Below are 17,283 nucleotides of genomic sequence, written 5' to 3'. Positions count from 1 at the left end.
AACCCCACCATCACTACTACTCCCACTACTAACTACTAACCCCACCACCAAGACCCAACCCCACCTTCACTACAACTCCCACTATTAACTACTAACCCCACCACCTATACCCAACCCCACCATCACTACTACTCCCACTACTAACTACTAACCCCACCACCAATACCCAACCCCACCATCACTACTACTCCCACTACTAACTACTAACCCCACCACCAAGACCCAACCCCACCATAACTACTACTCCCACTACTAACTACTAACCCCACCACCAATACCCAACCCCACCATCACTACTACTCCCACTATTAACTACTAACCCCACCACCAAGACCCAACCCCACCATAACTACTACTCCCACTACTAACTACTAACCCCACCACCAATACCCAACCCCACCATCACTACTACTCCCACTACTAACTACTAACCCCACCACCAATACCCAACCCCACCATCACTACAACTCCCACTATTAACTACTAACCCCACCACCAATACCCAACCCCACCAACCCCACCATCACTACAACTCCCACTATTAACTACTAACCCCACCACCAATACCCAAACCCACATCCCGTACCATTGCTACCCCATCACCAATCCTCTGCCCCACCGCCCAACTCACTCATATTCACCCCATCACACATACCAAACCTCCACTCATCTCCCTCACTCAGACCCATCACTCATACTTATCCTCCTGACTTCTACTCACCCCATCATCCATACTCACCTCTGCTCACCCCTGCTCACCCCTGCTCACCCCTGCTCACCCCTGCTCACCCCTGTTCTACTTTGCGAAGCAAAGAGGCCTTTCCCATGCTTTCACATGCAGGTAGGCATTCTCTCCTGTCTTACTCTCTCTACCATACATTCTTCCTATCTCTTTACCCTGTCTGTCTGTCTCTCTGTCTCTCTCTCTCTCTCTCTCTCTCTCTCTTTCTCTCTCTCTGTCTGTCTCTATTACCCTCCCCCTCTGTCTAAGCCTTTCTATTTCTCTCGCACGATCTCTTTCTCTCTCATGTGTGAATTGATCTGTGAATTGATTGTTTTGATTGTCTCTCTTTCTGAGGTTAAAGTGGGATAATCTCTGGTGTGTAGTGTTGGATGGAGATTAAAAAAAGTGAAAGGACCTATCGCGTGTGTACGTGTGTGTGTAACCGTAATCGATTAATACTTGCACTAAAAACTAATATTTTTTTAATTTTTACAAAAAACACGACAGTAACACACACACACACACACACACACACACATATATATATATATATATATATATATATATATATATATATATATATATATATATATATATATATATATATATATAAAACATAAACACTATGTTCTCTATAGTGAGAATAGCCTCCTATCACAAGAACTGAGTGTTAAGGAGGTTACTTCATCCACACTGAACCTACAGCAGTGCATGTGAATAATAACTAATTATAGATGCAAGGGTTCAAAGCGAAAATTGTGAAAAATGTACTGGTGGTTTGATGGTTGACAGCAGTATGGGCATAGCTTTAGTTAATAGGAACAGGCATGTAAGGTTGAGTTAAAACACACTGGGCTTCAGTCTGAGGGCATGTCACCCCCCCCCCCCCCCCCTCCCCCCACCCCTGCCATGCTGGAATCAATAATATTAGTATGGAGAGACTGGCATAGCCAGCCCCACTCTAACCCCACCCCATGCTCTCTCCTCCCTTTCTTATACAGACTTATGGCACAATTGAGAGAGAAAGGGGGAGAGAAAGAGAGAGAGAGAGAGAGAGTGTTTGCTCATGACTCCCGGCACAGAAGTCAGTGCATCACAGAGCTGCTGATAGGCAGTGAAGCTATCACTATGACAACAGTAGCCTTCCACCAGCTGCTGGGTAGAAGCTGTACAGATGACCTCACACTGCAGACATGCCTTTATCATCTCACCACTTCCCTCTGATTGTCTCCGTCTCTCTCACTCTGTCTGTCTCTCTTTCTCAGTCTCCCTGACCCTTGCTGTCTCTCTTTCCGTGTGTCTGTCTCTCTCCACCCTTCTGTCTACCGTTCTGTGTGTAATTATCCGAATGCCTGTATCTATCTGTCTATTTTCTATAATTCATAGAGCTGTCTCTCACATATCTTCACACTGTGATGTGGTGATGAAACTTGGAGAAACCACCGTTTCTCTCAAGGCAGAGGTGAAGCCGTTTGTCTGGCCTGTGTGCTGTCGCTCTGGGGTAGACAGGGTCCTGCTCTGTCTGCAGAACAGCATTGTAGAGGTGTCACCTCTGCTGTGGAGTGCTTGTTCCTCTGAAGGTGCACACCCACAGCTCACCCACAGCTCACCCACAGCTCACCCAGAGCACACCCAGAGCACACCCAGAGCTCACCCAGAGCACACCCAGAGCTCACCCACAGCACACCCAGAGCTCACCCAGAGCACACCCACAGAGCACACCCACAGCTCACCCAGAGCTCACCCACAGCTCACCCAGAGCTCACCCACAGCTCACCCCTGAAGTAACAGATCGGCTGCCGCTGCAAAAGTGTCAAAACACAACAGTGGAGGAAATATTTAATGGCCACCTTTAACGTCTTAATATCTAATTACAGCAGCTTGAAAACATTTTACATCATTTTGCACCTGTATGTGTGCATACTCTTATCTGGATAAGCAAGCACACAAATCCGCCTGACAGATTCTCTCAGTGTGACATTAATATTGATGGTTTGCTCTCTTTAACATTGTATGAAGCTCAGTGTAAATGACTGTGTCTTTGTCTACCGGGTGACACATTTCTTTGCTATGCGAAGCTAATTGGGGCACCTGTGTCTTCATTCTGGTGTGTGTGTGTGTGTGTGTGTGTGTGTGTGTGTGTGTGTGTGTGTTGGGGGGGGGGGGGGGGGGGGTAGTTAGTGTAGGTGTGTCTTCATGACTCCGTAGTGCTTGAGGTAGTGTTCTAAATGACATTCACTCTGTTTCTCACGTTACAAACTTTCTGTACTGATGCTTTTGAAATGTCAGCCACTGTCATGTCCCCATCATTGTAATGTTAGATGCTTCACTGATGGTCAAATGTGTCGGTGTACATTTGTACTAATAGGCAAAAGACTTTCATATTGAATACTGTAGTGGTGTATGTTAAAAGGAACTGCTGTTGTCTTGGTTAGATGTGTTGCTATAATTTGTAACATCCCTCCAGACAGGAGCTTTTTGAGTACATACCCTACACACAACCAGTGTAACAGGCCTTAATGTGGAGCAGTAAGTGCAGGAGAGAAAGGTGTGTGTGTGTGTGTGTGTGTGTGTGTGTGTGTGTGTGTGTGTGTGTGTGTGTGTGTGTGTGTGTGTGTGTGTGTGTGTGTGTGTGTGTGTGTATTTGCCTTAAGGAATAGACGACAGGATGAGGAAGATTCCATTAAATGAGTGTGTCTTAATCCAGTACTAAACCAACCTTAATGGTTTATTGAAGTGTGTGTGTGTATATGTGCGTGTGTGTGTGTGTGTCATTTATTGATTCGACCTTTGTTGACTTATTGAGTGGAATGTTTTCGGTGTGTGTTCATGTGCATTTGGGTGTGTCAGGATGTGAGTGTTCATCCCTCTCTGTGCTGTCTCCACTCAAACCCCTCACTCCACATCGTTCCGCTGCCACAGCTGCTAATTGCTGTTTAGTGCACAGACTTTAATCACACTCTGAACATTCTTTCTGTCCCTCACAAAAATTAAGACTTAATCACACACATCTGTTCCTTCTAAGTGCACGTGAGCTTCTGTGAGTCCCTCCTAAGTGTGTGTTCTCCTGCTGACCCAGCTTTAGCCTGTAGGTCACAGACGGGCTTCTCCACTCATTGAGGTCTGTAGTACTTCACTGTTTAGTGTTGGTCTTTGCCTGAAAGCCCAATTATCACTGATAACTGTTGATGAGAGTCAACCAGAGCTGAACCATTAGTACTAGTATTCCGCACAGAAGATCTGGTGGGACATGTTTGACTCTTCCTCGCTTCCTCTCACAGGTATCAGGCCCCACATCATCAATGGGCCACTGCACCCTCGCCCCCTGGTGGCTCTGCTGGACGGGCGCGACTGCACAGTGGAGATGCCCATCCTCAAAGACCTTGCAACTGTGGCCTTCTGTGATGCACAGTCCACACAGGAGATTCATGAGAAGGTACACATACCCTTAACAGATCTCTCTCTCTCTCTCTCTCTCTCTCTCTCTCTCTCTTTATCTATCTGTCTTTCTCTATCTCTCTCTGACATGCATGCACGCACACACTTGTACATAATTAGCATCTCTCTCTCTCTCTCTCTCTCTCTCTCTCTCTCACAAACACACACTGCATCACACACAAACACTCTCTCCATCTCACACACAAAGTCTCCTACATACACCCCACCCACCCACACGGATATGCCCTACACTCACACTCACAGGTACACTTTATGGACTATATATTATGCCATTGTACATTGGTAATATGGAGTTGCACCCCACCTTCGCAGCGGTAACAGCTTCTATTCTTCTGGAGGACTTTCTACAAGATTTTACAGTGTGTCTGTGGGAATTTTTGCCCATTCATGCAGATGAGCGTTTGTGAGGTCAGACACTGGTGTTGGATGAGAGGGCCTGGATCACAGTGCCTGTCGTAGTTCATCCCAAGGGACCTCGGGCCAACCCTTGAAAAATAACCCCACAGTATAATCCCTCCTCCACCAAACTATATGACCCCACAGCATAATCCCTCCTCCACCAAACTATATAACCACACAGGATAATCCCTCCTCCACCAAACTATATAACCACACAGGATAATCCCTCCTCCACAAAACGATATAACCACACAGGATAATCCCTCCTCCAGAAAACTATATGACCCCACAGCATAATCCCTCCTCCGCAAAACTATATAACCCCACAGCATAATCCCTTCTCTGCAAAACTATATGACCCCACAGCATAATCCCTTCTCCGCAAAACTATATGACCCCACAGCATAATCCCTTCTCTGCAAAACTATATGACCGCACAGCATTATCCCTCCTCTGCAAAACTATATGACCCCACAGCATAATCCCTTCTCTGCAAAACTATATGACCGCACAGCATTATCCCTCCTCTGCAAAACTATATGACCTCACAGCATAATCCCTTCTCTGCAAAACTATATGACCGCACAGCATTATCCCTCCTCTGCAAAACTATATAACCCCACAGCATAATCCCTCCTCCAGAAAACTATATGACCCCACAGCATAATCCCTCCTCCACAAAACTATATGACCCCACAGCATAATCCCTACTCCACCAAACTATATAACCACACAGGATAATCCCTCCTCCAGAAAACTATATGACCCCACAGCATAATCCTTCCTCCACCAAACTATATAACCACACAGGATAATCCCTCCTCCACCAAACTATATAACCCCACAGCATAATCCCTCCTCCAGAAAACTATATAACCCCACAGCATAATCCCTACTCCACCAAACTATAAGACCCCACAGCATAATCCCTCCTCCACCAAACTATATGACCCCACAGCATAATCCCTCCTCCACCAAACTATATTTTACACAGTGCAGTGAGGTAGTAATGTTCTCCTGGCATTTGCCAAACCCAGACTGATCCATCAGTGCTGGAGAGAGAATTTGGATTCATCACTCCACAGAACACGTTTTCCACTCCTCCAGAGTCCAGCGGTGGTGTGTTTTAAACTCCCACACTCGCCATCACGTTTGGTGATGCAAGGCTGGCCTGCAGCTGCTCGGTCATGGACATCCACACAGTGCATCTCCAGGTACACAGACTCTGTGCTGGCATTGAGGCCAGAGGAGGTTTGGGACTCTGAACTGTCATCAGAGCACCGGTGACTTTTACACACTCTGCACCTCAGCACTGCAACTTTCCACAGTCTCCTAAACGCTTCCACATCTCAGTTATATCACTCCCAGTTTATTGTTGATAGGAGATTGATGATGGGAGAGAAAGTTCCCAAACTGACTTGGTGCAGTGCTGGCACACTATTACAGTACCAGGCTCAAACTCAGTCAGCTCCTTAGAGCGGCTCATTCAGAAATGTAACGACTGCTTGGCTAGGGGCTGGAATTTATATAGCTGTGTCAGTGGGACTGAATGAAAAACCTGCAATTGAAAAACAATTGAAGAGTTTCAATGAGGTGATTCCATGATTGATCCCCTCAATACTTTTGTCCTTTTAGTGTACACACACACACACACACACACACACACACACACACACACACACACACACACACACACACACAATACAAAACCCACTGCCTCACAATGTGCTTACTCTCACATATTCACAAAAATTACTAAGGCTAGCACTAGCGCTGATACTGGCGCTGGTACTGGTGCTGGTACTACTGCTAGCACTGGCGCTAGCACTAGCGCTGATACTGACGCTAGCACTGGCGCTGATACTGGCGCTGGTACTAGCACTAGCACTGGCACTGGTACTGGCGTTGATACTGGTGCTAGCACTGGCGCTGGTTGTAATGTGAGGACATGCTGGGATTGCTGTAACTCTGAGGAGTCTATGGAGCTGCTGCGATCACTGTCCTTGTCGCGATGAGCTATTAATCCATGCAGTAAGAAAAATGAGCGTTAGCATAAAGAGACCCTTCTCCTCAGACAACAGCAGCACGTGTGGTGAAGGTCGAGAGAGAATAAATGATTAGAAAGAGAGAATAGGGGCCAATGTGTGATATTAAACATCAGAAAGGTGTGATATTATTATATTACCCATCCTACTGTTCTCTGATATTTTTGGAAATGGGGAATAATATTGTGTGACTAGTATGAAACCATAACCCTCTCACAATAAAACCCATTATAAAGCATAGAAAAAAGCATAGAAAAGGTCGTCTCGTGGCTGTGCGTTAAAGATGTGAACACCATTTTGCAATGTAACATTTTGGCATTGCATTACCACTTATTTTAGTTACTGGACCATCGATGGACACACAAACACACATGCACACAGACACCCCTTCAAGCCCTGATGTATACATGCACACTGATAATTTATATGTTTTTCCAAGTATGCCTAACAAATACAACCCCCACCCAAAAAAGGTTTTTTTGTGTTCATGCATATAAAGTGGGCTGCGTGTGTGAGATACTCCCTCTCATGTGACTACTCTGTAACTGTAACCCTCTCATTATAGGCGCTTACAAAGCAAAGCAGAAAGCTTCCTCTGTGTGTGTGTGCATACGTGTGCGTGTGCAGCCACCTGAACACGCTTGTCCAGAAAATCAACCAATAGGCGCTCTTGATTTCATCCAGTACATACGCAGTCAAGATGAATTTAGCAGGATGATGAACCAGTGCGCACACATGCACGCACACACACACACACACACACACACACAGATATCTATATAACATTAGCAAAGAGTCACATGGACCTCTCTCTCTCTCTCTCTCTCTCTCTCTCTCCCTCTCTCTCCCTCTCTCTATTGGGACTATTGAGAAAAACATTCGACTCGGATCTCATAACGCATAACATGCCATCAAATTCACACCCGGTGTGTGCGCGTGTGTGTGCACATGTGTGCGTTCTCATGTGTGTATCATCAACAGTGCACTAATACTGCAGTAGGACTGACATTTTCCCTTCGAGCTGTTTAAAGACCGCCCTTTTATAGATTCTAGAGTAAGATGTCTCTTTCTCCCTGTCTCTGTCTTGCATGCATTCACACAAACATACACACTCACAAACACACATTCTCTCTGTGGACAAGTTTGATCAAGCTTTTCTGTAATGATGTAACATTTTGCTGTTCTGTGTTAGAACCTCATTAGACTCATGGAACTTGTGTTCTGAAGCACAACATTATCTCTTAATTTGGGAAGATTGTGTTTGTGTGTGTGTGTGTCTAATGTGTGTATGTGCTTGCGTTTAATGTTCCGGACATACTGGCTGTAAAAGCAGTGTGGGGGGGTCTTGCGTCCCGTTTATGCTGCAGGTGCTGAACGAGGCAGTCGGAGCTATGATGTATCACACCATCACTCTGACGCGCGAGGACCTGGAGAAGTTCAAAGCCCTACGCATCATCATCCGCATCGGCAGCGGCTACGACAACATCGACATCAAAGCCGCCGGGGAACTGGGTAGGTTTACCACCGCCGAGGGCCACCGCCAGGCGCTTGTCTGCTAGTGCTCCAGAATTGTTCTTGGAACCAGAATTGGTCATATAAAATGCGAGGGACCCCAGATAAGCGTCAAGGGGAGGCCTTTAAAATTCTACAGCATAAAATAGGGATCGTTTCAAATAGTTGCGCAGAAGATCTGCTGTAATTCTGTTGAGAAGATCCAACACTACCTCTGCTGCCCATCATTGTACTGTCTCCTGGTTCTTACAGCGACACGCGAGGGAGGCTCTTTATAAGTGAGGTACATCGGGCAGTCAGGAACCTTAGATGCTAAAGACCCAGCTGGGTTCACACGCACAGTTTGTCATTCTGACTGTAATCATTCTGACTGAATGATTTTATGTGTTTACATGAGATGTGATCTAATACGGTTTGGTGTTTACAACTGTGTGCCATGCGCACATAGAGCTAAAGTGAGCTGAATGATTGTGTACTGTAGGGTGCACTAGTGGTGCCTATTCTGCCACAAAACCTGAAGAAGACACCGGTCAACACAGGCTCTGGTGTAAATAATAATGTTGCGTTCTTTAAAGTTTGGAATCCAGGTCTGTTTTGCCTTTAAATGGTTTATGAATGGTTTAAAAATTCCCTCTGCAGCCAGTTGAAATTTCAATCAGTTTGGGCTTTTATTCTGATGGTGGCGTTTATGTGGAACATTTTTAGTTGGTTTGGGGTTTTAAACCGAACTAATCAGAATATTAGAATTTAGATTCTAATCAGGTGTCTTGTAAACCCAGCTGCAGTCTGTCCCTGAGATCCATTCCTCTCAACCCACCTGAAGCGTGTGATGGCTAGAACAGGCCGCGTGGGCATGGTGGGTCCAGGGAAGGGTTCTCGGCGCTGATGCTAGAGCAGCCCTGTACTCCTGGGTACACTCTAGTGCTCACTCGCTCGATGGCCAGTCCCCCAACACTTGGAGGTGATGAAGAGAATACCTCCTCTGGGCTCTTCACAGCTGAGAGTGCTGCTTCCATCTTACAACAGCTGTGTGTGTGTGTGTGTGTGTGTGTGTGTGTGTGTGTGTGTGTGTGTGTGTGTGTGTGTGTGTGTGTGTGTGTGTGTGTGTGTGTGTGTGTGTGTGTGTGTGTGTGTGTGTGTGTGTGTGTGTGTGTGTGTGTGTGTGTGTGTGTGTGTGTGTGTGTGTGATACAGGTATTGCTGTGTGTAATATCCCGTCTGCAGCGGTGGAGGAGACGGCGGACTCGACGATGTGTCACATCCTGAACCTGTACAGGAGAAACACTTGGCTATACCAGGCTCTCCGGGAGGGCACGCGGGTCCAGAGCGTGGAGCACGTGAGGGAGGTGGCGTCCGGAGCAGCTCGCATCCGCGGGGAAACCCTCGGACTCATCGGCTTTGGTAACCAGCCAATTCTCTCTCTGCAGCTTTAATCCTTTCTCTCTCCATTACTCTATCCCTCTGTGTCTCTCTATCCCTGTTCTGTCTCTCTCAATCCCTCTGTGTCTCTCTCCACCCCTCTGTATCTTTCTCCATCCCTCTATCTGTCTCTTTCCATCCCTTAGTATCTGTCTCTCTCCATCCCTCTGTCTCAATCTCATCTGTCTCTTTCCTATTGTCTCTGTTCACTTCAACACTTACTGGTGTAAATGTTTCATATTTCTGCCAAATATTAGAAAAATCTTTCGTATTTCTGCCATAGCAAATAACATACTTGTAAATGACAAGAAGCAATAATTTCATGAAAAGGCTGTTCAGCATCATTTCTCTCATCATTACTACACACACACACACACACACACACGCACGCACACACACACACACACACACCCACCCAGTACTGTATTTATAGACATTATTGTGTTTGTGTGTGTGTGTGTGTGTGTGGGTGTGTGTGTGTGTGTGTGTGTGTGTGTGTGTGTGTGGGTGTGTGTGTAATTCGGGTAAGGCAACATGCACTCAGTGCTTTTTACTCTTTTCGGAACTTCAGACCAGTCTGCCCAGTACAACATGCCTCATACCACTGGGGAGGGTGTGTTCTTCTATGCGTCACCAGTCTGTACCACAGCGACATGGCTGTTGTGTCTGTGTGTTGGTTGACGGTGTAACGTCCTGTGTGCAGGACGGTCAGGGCAGGCCGTGGCGGTCCGCGCCAAGGTGTTTGGCTTCAACGTGATCTTCTACGACCCGTACCTGCAGGACGGTATGGAGCGCTCTCTGGGCGTGCAGAGGGTCTACACCCTGCAGGACCTGCTGTACCAGAGCGACTGTGTGTCTCTGCACTGCAACCTGAACGAGCACAACCACCACCTCATCAACGACTTCACCATCAAACAGGTACACACTGCATGTTGGTCCTACACATCCCTTACATACAAACAGGCAGAACACACCTAATAAGTAATGAGGGATGTTGGTAAGTATACACACACACACACACACACACACACACACACACACACACACACACACACACACACACACACACACGAGATTCAAGAACACATTTTGCATAGACATAAATTTCATACACATGCAAACACCACTCTTAATGAGCTGTGTAGTGATCTGTGTGTGTGCCCATGTGTGTACACAGTACATGATGTCCTTAAGTTTCTTAATTTTAGTGAAGCTGGAAACAAATTAATTGTTTTGTTTTGCTTTATCATAAGAAATTAGCACCAGCCCACAGCTTCAGCAGATATATCAACTCAGAGTGTGCAAGCCTTCACCACACAATGTATGTTCACAAATGTAGCCTGCCCCCTATGGGTGAGAGAAGAGCACTACACTCTCCCTCTGCTGCCATCCTCTATCGGCTCACTCGCTTTCTCTCAAGTTTGTTTCTGTTCTTTAGATTGTGGGGCTTAGGTTGATCTGTTTAGGTGTAGTTCAGTTAAACCTCTCTATTCTTTTTGCTGTAGTACACAGAAACACGTACAGGCACACTGATACACACACACACACACACTATCGATACACAAGTGCCTTGATTCCAAATCTCAGTGGAAGCCCAGCACATCAAAACACTTTTGTTCTTACTTGGTGAAGAGACCAAGAAACCTAGAGAGGGGTGTGTGTGTGTGTGTGTGTGTGTGTGTGTGTGTGTGTGTGTGTGTGTGTGTGTGTGTGTGTGTGTGTGTGTGTGTGTCAGATGCGTCAGGGGGCCTTCCTGGTAAACACAGCTCGAGGTGGGCTGGTGGATGAGAAAGCTCTGGCTCAGGCTCTTAAAGAGGGCAGGATACGTGGAGCTGCCCTCGATGTGCACGAGGCCGAACCCTTCAGGTGTGTAACACCCCCAACCCCCCCACATTACACACACACACACACACACACACACACACATACTCCTACCTTCATACATCCTCTGCACATGTACATACTAACCCTAGCTGAGTTTTGTTGCTTGTTTTGCAGTTTGTGAATTTTTCATCCATCTCTTTGTGTGTGTGTGTGTGTGTGTGTGTGTGTGTGTGTGTGTAGTTTTGCGCATGGTCCCCTGAAGGATACTCCTAATCTGATCTGCACACCCCACACGGCCTGGTACAGTGAACAGGCTTCTCTGGAAATGAGGGAGGCAGCAGCTACAGAGATACGCAGAGCCATAACTGGTACACACACACACACACACACACAGATATGCAGAGCCATCACTGATACATACACACACACACACAGAGATACGCAGAGCCATCACTGATATACACTTATCGTCATCAATAGTGCATATGCACAAGGACATAAATGATCATACACCCGTGTATAGCAACAGAATCACCATCTCTCTCTCTCTCTCTCACACTATATCCCCCTATCCCTCCCTCTCACTCACTCTGTCTCCCCCCCTTCTTTCTCCCACACACACACACACACTCTCTCAGGTCGGATTCCGGACAGTCTAAGAAACTGTGTGAATAAGGAGTTTTTTGTTAGCACAGCAACCTGGGGAGTGATGGACCAACAGGGTGTGCACCCAGAGCTCAACGGCGCCGCCTACAGGTAAAGCATGTGTACCCACACAGAGAGTCTTTGGCCTCTGCTTCATTGCTGCCTTTATTCTGTGCTTTGGCATAACATTCACATCCACAATTTTGTACAGCTCTTTGTTTATGGTAACTCTGTGTTTCAAACATTTTTTTCATGCATATTTGTTTAGTATGACATCATTACCTCATCACCACCATGGATTTTAGTGTCAAATTTGCCCAAGGTCTGTCTTTTTTACATTTTTTTTTTCCCTAAACATTTCAATAAAAAGACAAAAAAAAATACAATACACTGAATCACAATGCAGCATTTAGTCGGTGTGTTCCGATCCTCCACTCTTCAGACTCTGCCTTGCAAAGAGGAGGGAGCAGCTCCCTGATGCAGATCAACCCCAGTCCTGGGCTAATTAAACCCAGCTGATGCTCCCGCTTCAAAGAAGCCCTTAAGCCCTGAACGTAAAGGACAGTTTCACCCCAAAGCCCATTATTTAACGTGAGAGCCCGTCAGGACACTGTGGTGGCGTGAGAGGAACGTCCCCCTCTGCTGTACTAGCAGGAGCTGGAGGCCTGAAGGTTCTGACTGTCCTTTAAAGGATCCGCATCTCGTACGAAGGGTTGTCCCTGGAACATTGCGTTGAGTTTTGGAAAACCGTTGTGAGGATTCTCCGTAGCCGCCCTCCTCCTGTGCTTTGAGTGACTCACCCACCCGAGCCCCCCCCCAACACCAAACTCTGATTCTCTCTCTCAGCCAAGTGAACCCGAACCTGCAGGCCATCCCTTCTGGTGCACCCCAAGACAAAATCAATGCCTAAAACTCCAGCAGGTAAATCCAGTCGGGAACAGTGCGACTGTCTCCCCAGAACCTCCCCACCCTTCCCTATCGCTTACGCTCTCTCTGTCCCCCTCTCTCTCCTCCCATAGAGTTATAAACCAGCCATGTTTCTGTGGACTTACTAACTAATCAATCACATATCTACAGAGATTTCAACCAGCCAATCACACTCCAGTAATACTGGAGCGAGAGAACACGACCAAAGTCCTGCTAGAGTACCGTTTAGTCACGCTCCTGTAGAGGTGGGAACCAGCCAGCCAGTAACCACATATTTATGGTCCCTGCTGCGGTGACCGCACCGCTTTATTTTCAGTAGTCGGTGCTGATTGTAGATGTCCTGACTGACTGCCCGCACCCCTGGTTTTCTAACTCTGTGGTGGTCCCTCTTCTTGGCAGTGATTAATACTAAAACCCCTCACCAACTCACTAATCCCACCCTCCATCCTGCCCACACACACACACACACACACACACACACACACACACACAGCCTTCCTCCCTGCTTGTGCTGAGCTATGATGCTCTGGGTCAGGTCCTGACTGATGGCTGGGTTGGTGCTGCCTCTCCTGTTCATTATTTGATAGTAGACAGACGCACTGGCCTTTGTTCAGAGATATTTCCATACTGTCTCTGAGGATGTTCTGTAGAGCTACAGTTCCAAGTTCACTCTATCTCGCTTGTCTCGTCTTTTCTCATCCCTGTCTCTCTCTTCTCCTTCTCTCCCTAGCCTGTTCATTTCTCCATCTCCCATCGACACTAGCACACCGTGGGCATGTGAGTGTTAGTGTGTGTGTGTGTGTTTGTGCACATGCGAGGTGTTTGTGTGTGTGTGTGTGTGCGTCTGCAAATGCGGTGTGTGTGTATATGCACATTCAGTGTGTGTGTGTGTGCGTGTGTGCACATGTGGTGTGTGCGTGTGTGCACATGTGGTGTGTGCGTGTGTGCACATGTGGTGTGTGCGTGTGTGCACATGCAGTGTGTGTGTGTATGCACATGCAGTGTGTGTGTGTGTTCATGAAATTGCTCTTGCTGCAGCCCCTTTTCCTCTATTGTCTTTTTCTGCACTTTTGCTTTGATGTAAATTGCTGAGTGTCTTTGATGTTTGGTTGGAGTGGTTTAGTTAAGCTCTCTCTCGCTCCCTCCCAGAACACAGCATCACACTCAGCAAACATGCTTACGTCCCATCCACCTGGTTCTGTCCTAAGCTTGACCTTTGACCTGTCTCTGTTTAGGTTTCCACCGGGCATGGTTGGGGTGGCACCAGGGGTGATCCCAGGGGCATTGGAGGGCCTGGGCCCAGGCGGGGTGCCTGTCCCCCACTCACTCCCCTCGGGCACACACCCCTCCCAAGTCCCCTCTCCTAACCAACCATCCAAACACGGAGAGAGCAGAGAGCATCTAACAGAGCAATAGCACCATGAACACACACACACACACACACACATACACACACATGCACATACACTCATGTAGCACATACATACCTGCAGACAAATGCACAACCTCTTAGAAACATACATTTATACATGCTTTATTACAGGTATATTTTCACACACACACACACACATACACACACACACACACACACACACTGAGGCAGCCACTGTCATGCCAATATGTATCCCAGCATCTCCAGTGAAATCACCCACCTTCCGGGACCAAGAGAATCTCATTCACTCTCTCTTTCTCTCCCTCTCTCTCACACACAAACATGTTGCAGCTCAGCAGGACTGCTTAAAAGAAGATTTTGTACTCTCTTGTTGGTTTGTTTGATAAGCTTGTTCAGTACATTTAGTTTTTTTCCCTCTCTTTGGGAACATGGTTGTGGCTCCAATGAGAGCACTCTTGTAAGGTTGGATGAAACCACGCCCTCCCTCTCCAGTCATGCCTCACTGGACAGCCCACTCCTCCTCCCACCACTCTGAGCTGGACAAACCACTCCTTAATGTGCTGACTAGACCACACCCTCCCAGTGCTGCCCTCTCCTCAAAACTCCACCCACTTTTCTTTCTTTGGTTTGAAGTGATTTTATTTTTTTTTTTGTTTAGTTTTTTTAGTTTTTTTTTCCTTTTTTAAGCCCCTTTAAAGAATATTTTCAGTGTGGAAGAAAAACAAAAAAAATGGTTATAAAATATATCTATATATATATTTATCAGACATCAGTCACAGGAAAAGGAAATGGTTAACCCTCTCCTGGCCACACCCACCAACACACCCATCTTAAGTGTGATTGACAGCTGAACGGTCATCATGTACTGACTCTTGTCAAGAAGTGGAAAACCAGACTGTGTATTGACTGATCCTGTCTGTGTGTGTGTGTGTGTGTGTGTGTGAGAGAGAGAGAGAGAGAGAGAGAGAGAGAGACAAATGTTGACCAAATTAATTGCGTTTCCACAGCTTGAAGGAAATGGACTGTCTTCAGACACTTGCTCACTCATTGATGCGCACACAAGTGCATGTGCAAATGAGTATTGGCGTGCGTGCGCGCACACACACACACACACACACAAACACACAGAGTGACAGCAGTGGGACCAGTCAAACATACTCTTCTGGGTCAGTAAGAGGTCCACCGACATTTGACAGCCACGACCTGCCCAGCATTATGGATTCAAAGCAGAAGCAGAGACTGTTTATTTTTTCGTCTTTTTGTTGTCAAGTGAGGTGAGCTGTACGCAGCATCAGCTCTGGCACAGGGCCAAGCGCAGGAGGCGTGTGACATGCCCCCGGGTCCCTCCCCCAGGCCCACCAAGCTCCGCCCTCATGGTTTTTCCCTGGTTTTTCTGACTCTCATCCACCTGTAGAGAGAGCCGTTTTGTATACGTGTTCAGTGAAGCTGCCTGCAAGCCTTCTACATGTCCATGCCAGGACTAATTCACATCACCTTCTGCATCACTGTTGATGTTTTGGAACAAAAAAAGACGCTTCTTCAACAAAGGCTCACACGTTTTGTGGGGCTTTGCTGATCCCCACGATCAGTGGCCAAGACTAGATCTCCTTACGTTTGATTGGTCCACTCCCTCCCCCTCACTGGCTCCATTGCTGTTGGACACCAGAAGGAACAGGAAAGATTTAAAGGGTTTGAAGCGTTAATGCAAACTTCATTCCTCAATGACTCAGGAAAAAAAAACAAAAAAAACAAAAACAACACAAACACCTTTTTTGCAGATGTTTTTCCCCAAAACTTTTGTGTGAGGAAAAAAAAGAAACAAACCGTCTGAGGCGTCAACACAAGTGAATTGCAGTAGTCTGACTGTTTCTCCCCCCTTCCTCCCTGCCGCCCTGTTGTGGTATTTTTATAAAGCAGACATCCCATGTTTCTGGTGTTTGGAAAAAAAATAACGATAAAGTTTTTGCAGTCCTGATAGATTTGTATCACCTAGTTAAATGTTCCTATACCCGTAGTCTGATGTGATTCCAGTTTCTTTCTCTTTCTTTCCTTCTCTTATTCCTCTGTTCTGTCGTTTGTTCGGATGAAGGCCAGACTCTGTGGGTCCGTCCTGTTCAGCGTGAGAACTAGAGCAGAACTCTCCATTAGAGCAACCCTAGTGGGAGATCAGGCAGCAAGCAGTATGACCCTTTTTGGTTGTTTTATTTTATTTTTTGTTTTAATTTTTTTAGTTTTGTTTTATTGCTTTGGACGGGTTTTTTTTGTTTGTTTGTTTTTTTGTAGCGTGAGTATTTGTATTTGTTTCTTGTACAAGGTGAACATTTAGCAGTCAGTGCAGTTCAAAATAAATACAGTTATGAGATCTAACCTGTGTGATTTTGTTTTGGTTTGTTTTGATGTTTATTTTTCTGGGAATAACACTGCATGTACATTTAATTGTGCATTTTGGTCTTTATATTCCACAAACCAATATTTCTCAATGATCTTTACAACAGAACAAAGACACTCCAGCTAGAATGTCAGTCACCATGTTTACTTTGTTTAACCTTATTTCACTGACTGATCCGTTGTCATTCCTGTAATTTCAGATGTGATCAGTAGGATAATGGTGGTCTGTATGAATAATATAGGTCCTCCACTCTATTTTTCATGTATCTAGTGAATGTTCATTGAACCTTTGCCCAATGTGATTAGAACTTAGGACTGAAGGTTTCTGTAATGGTCCTAACAGCCACAAGGTGGAGCAGTTCTGAGTTTGGAGACGATCTGAATTCTTACGCCTGTTGATATTCTTAAGATTCAAACTTGGCAGACTTACTTGGTTGGAGTTAATTTCTTACAACACAAAGGGAAGAAGAGTGAAATTCAAGCTTGGTTTTACATAGGGTGGGTATGCCCTCATTTTTAATGTAGCTTAGAACTAAAAGGAGGGTAAAC

The 17,283-nt window shown here is 46.2% G+C and overlaps 1 protein-coding gene across 10 annotated transcripts in view; it reads left to right on the top strand.

The window, feature by feature from the left end:
* Positions 1-16,713, top strand: part of LOC143510468 (C-terminal-binding protein 2) — an 84,627-nt gene extending 67,914 nt beyond the window's left edge. For 2 of the 10 annotated variants that reach the window (XM_076999849.1, XM_076999850.1), the window contains 8 exons: positions 4,006-4,160; positions 7,995-8,139; positions 9,333-9,539; positions 10,261-10,475; positions 11,293-11,423; positions 11,622-11,749; positions 12,020-12,137; positions 14,189-16,713. In XM_076999849.1, the coding sequence (XP_076855964.1) occupies positions 4,006-4,160; positions 7,995-8,139; positions 9,333-9,539; positions 10,261-10,475; positions 11,293-11,423; positions 11,622-11,749; positions 12,020-12,137; positions 14,189-14,369 (1,280 nt within the window). In that variant the 3' untranslated portion in view covers positions 14,370-16,713. Of the gene's footprint in view, positions 1-2,900; positions 3,846-4,005; positions 4,161-7,994; positions 8,140-9,332; positions 9,540-10,260; positions 10,476-11,292; positions 11,424-11,621; positions 11,750-12,019; positions 12,138-12,294; positions 12,349-12,468 lie in introns of those variants that run through there. The other 8 variants (XR_013130005.1, XR_013130003.1, XR_013130004.1 and 5 more) reach the window with 8 other exon arrangements.
* Positions 16,714-17,283: the final 570 nt, after the last annotated feature.

This window comes from Brachyhypopomus gauderio, chromosome 3, assembly GCF_052324685.1.
Source record: "Brachyhypopomus gauderio isolate BG-103 chromosome 3, BGAUD_0.2, whole genome shotgun sequence".
Lineage (NCBI taxonomy): Eukaryota > Metazoa > Chordata > Actinopteri > Gymnotiformes > Hypopomidae > Brachyhypopomus > Brachyhypopomus gauderio.
This window is presented reverse-complemented; position numbering and strand designations above follow the sequence as displayed.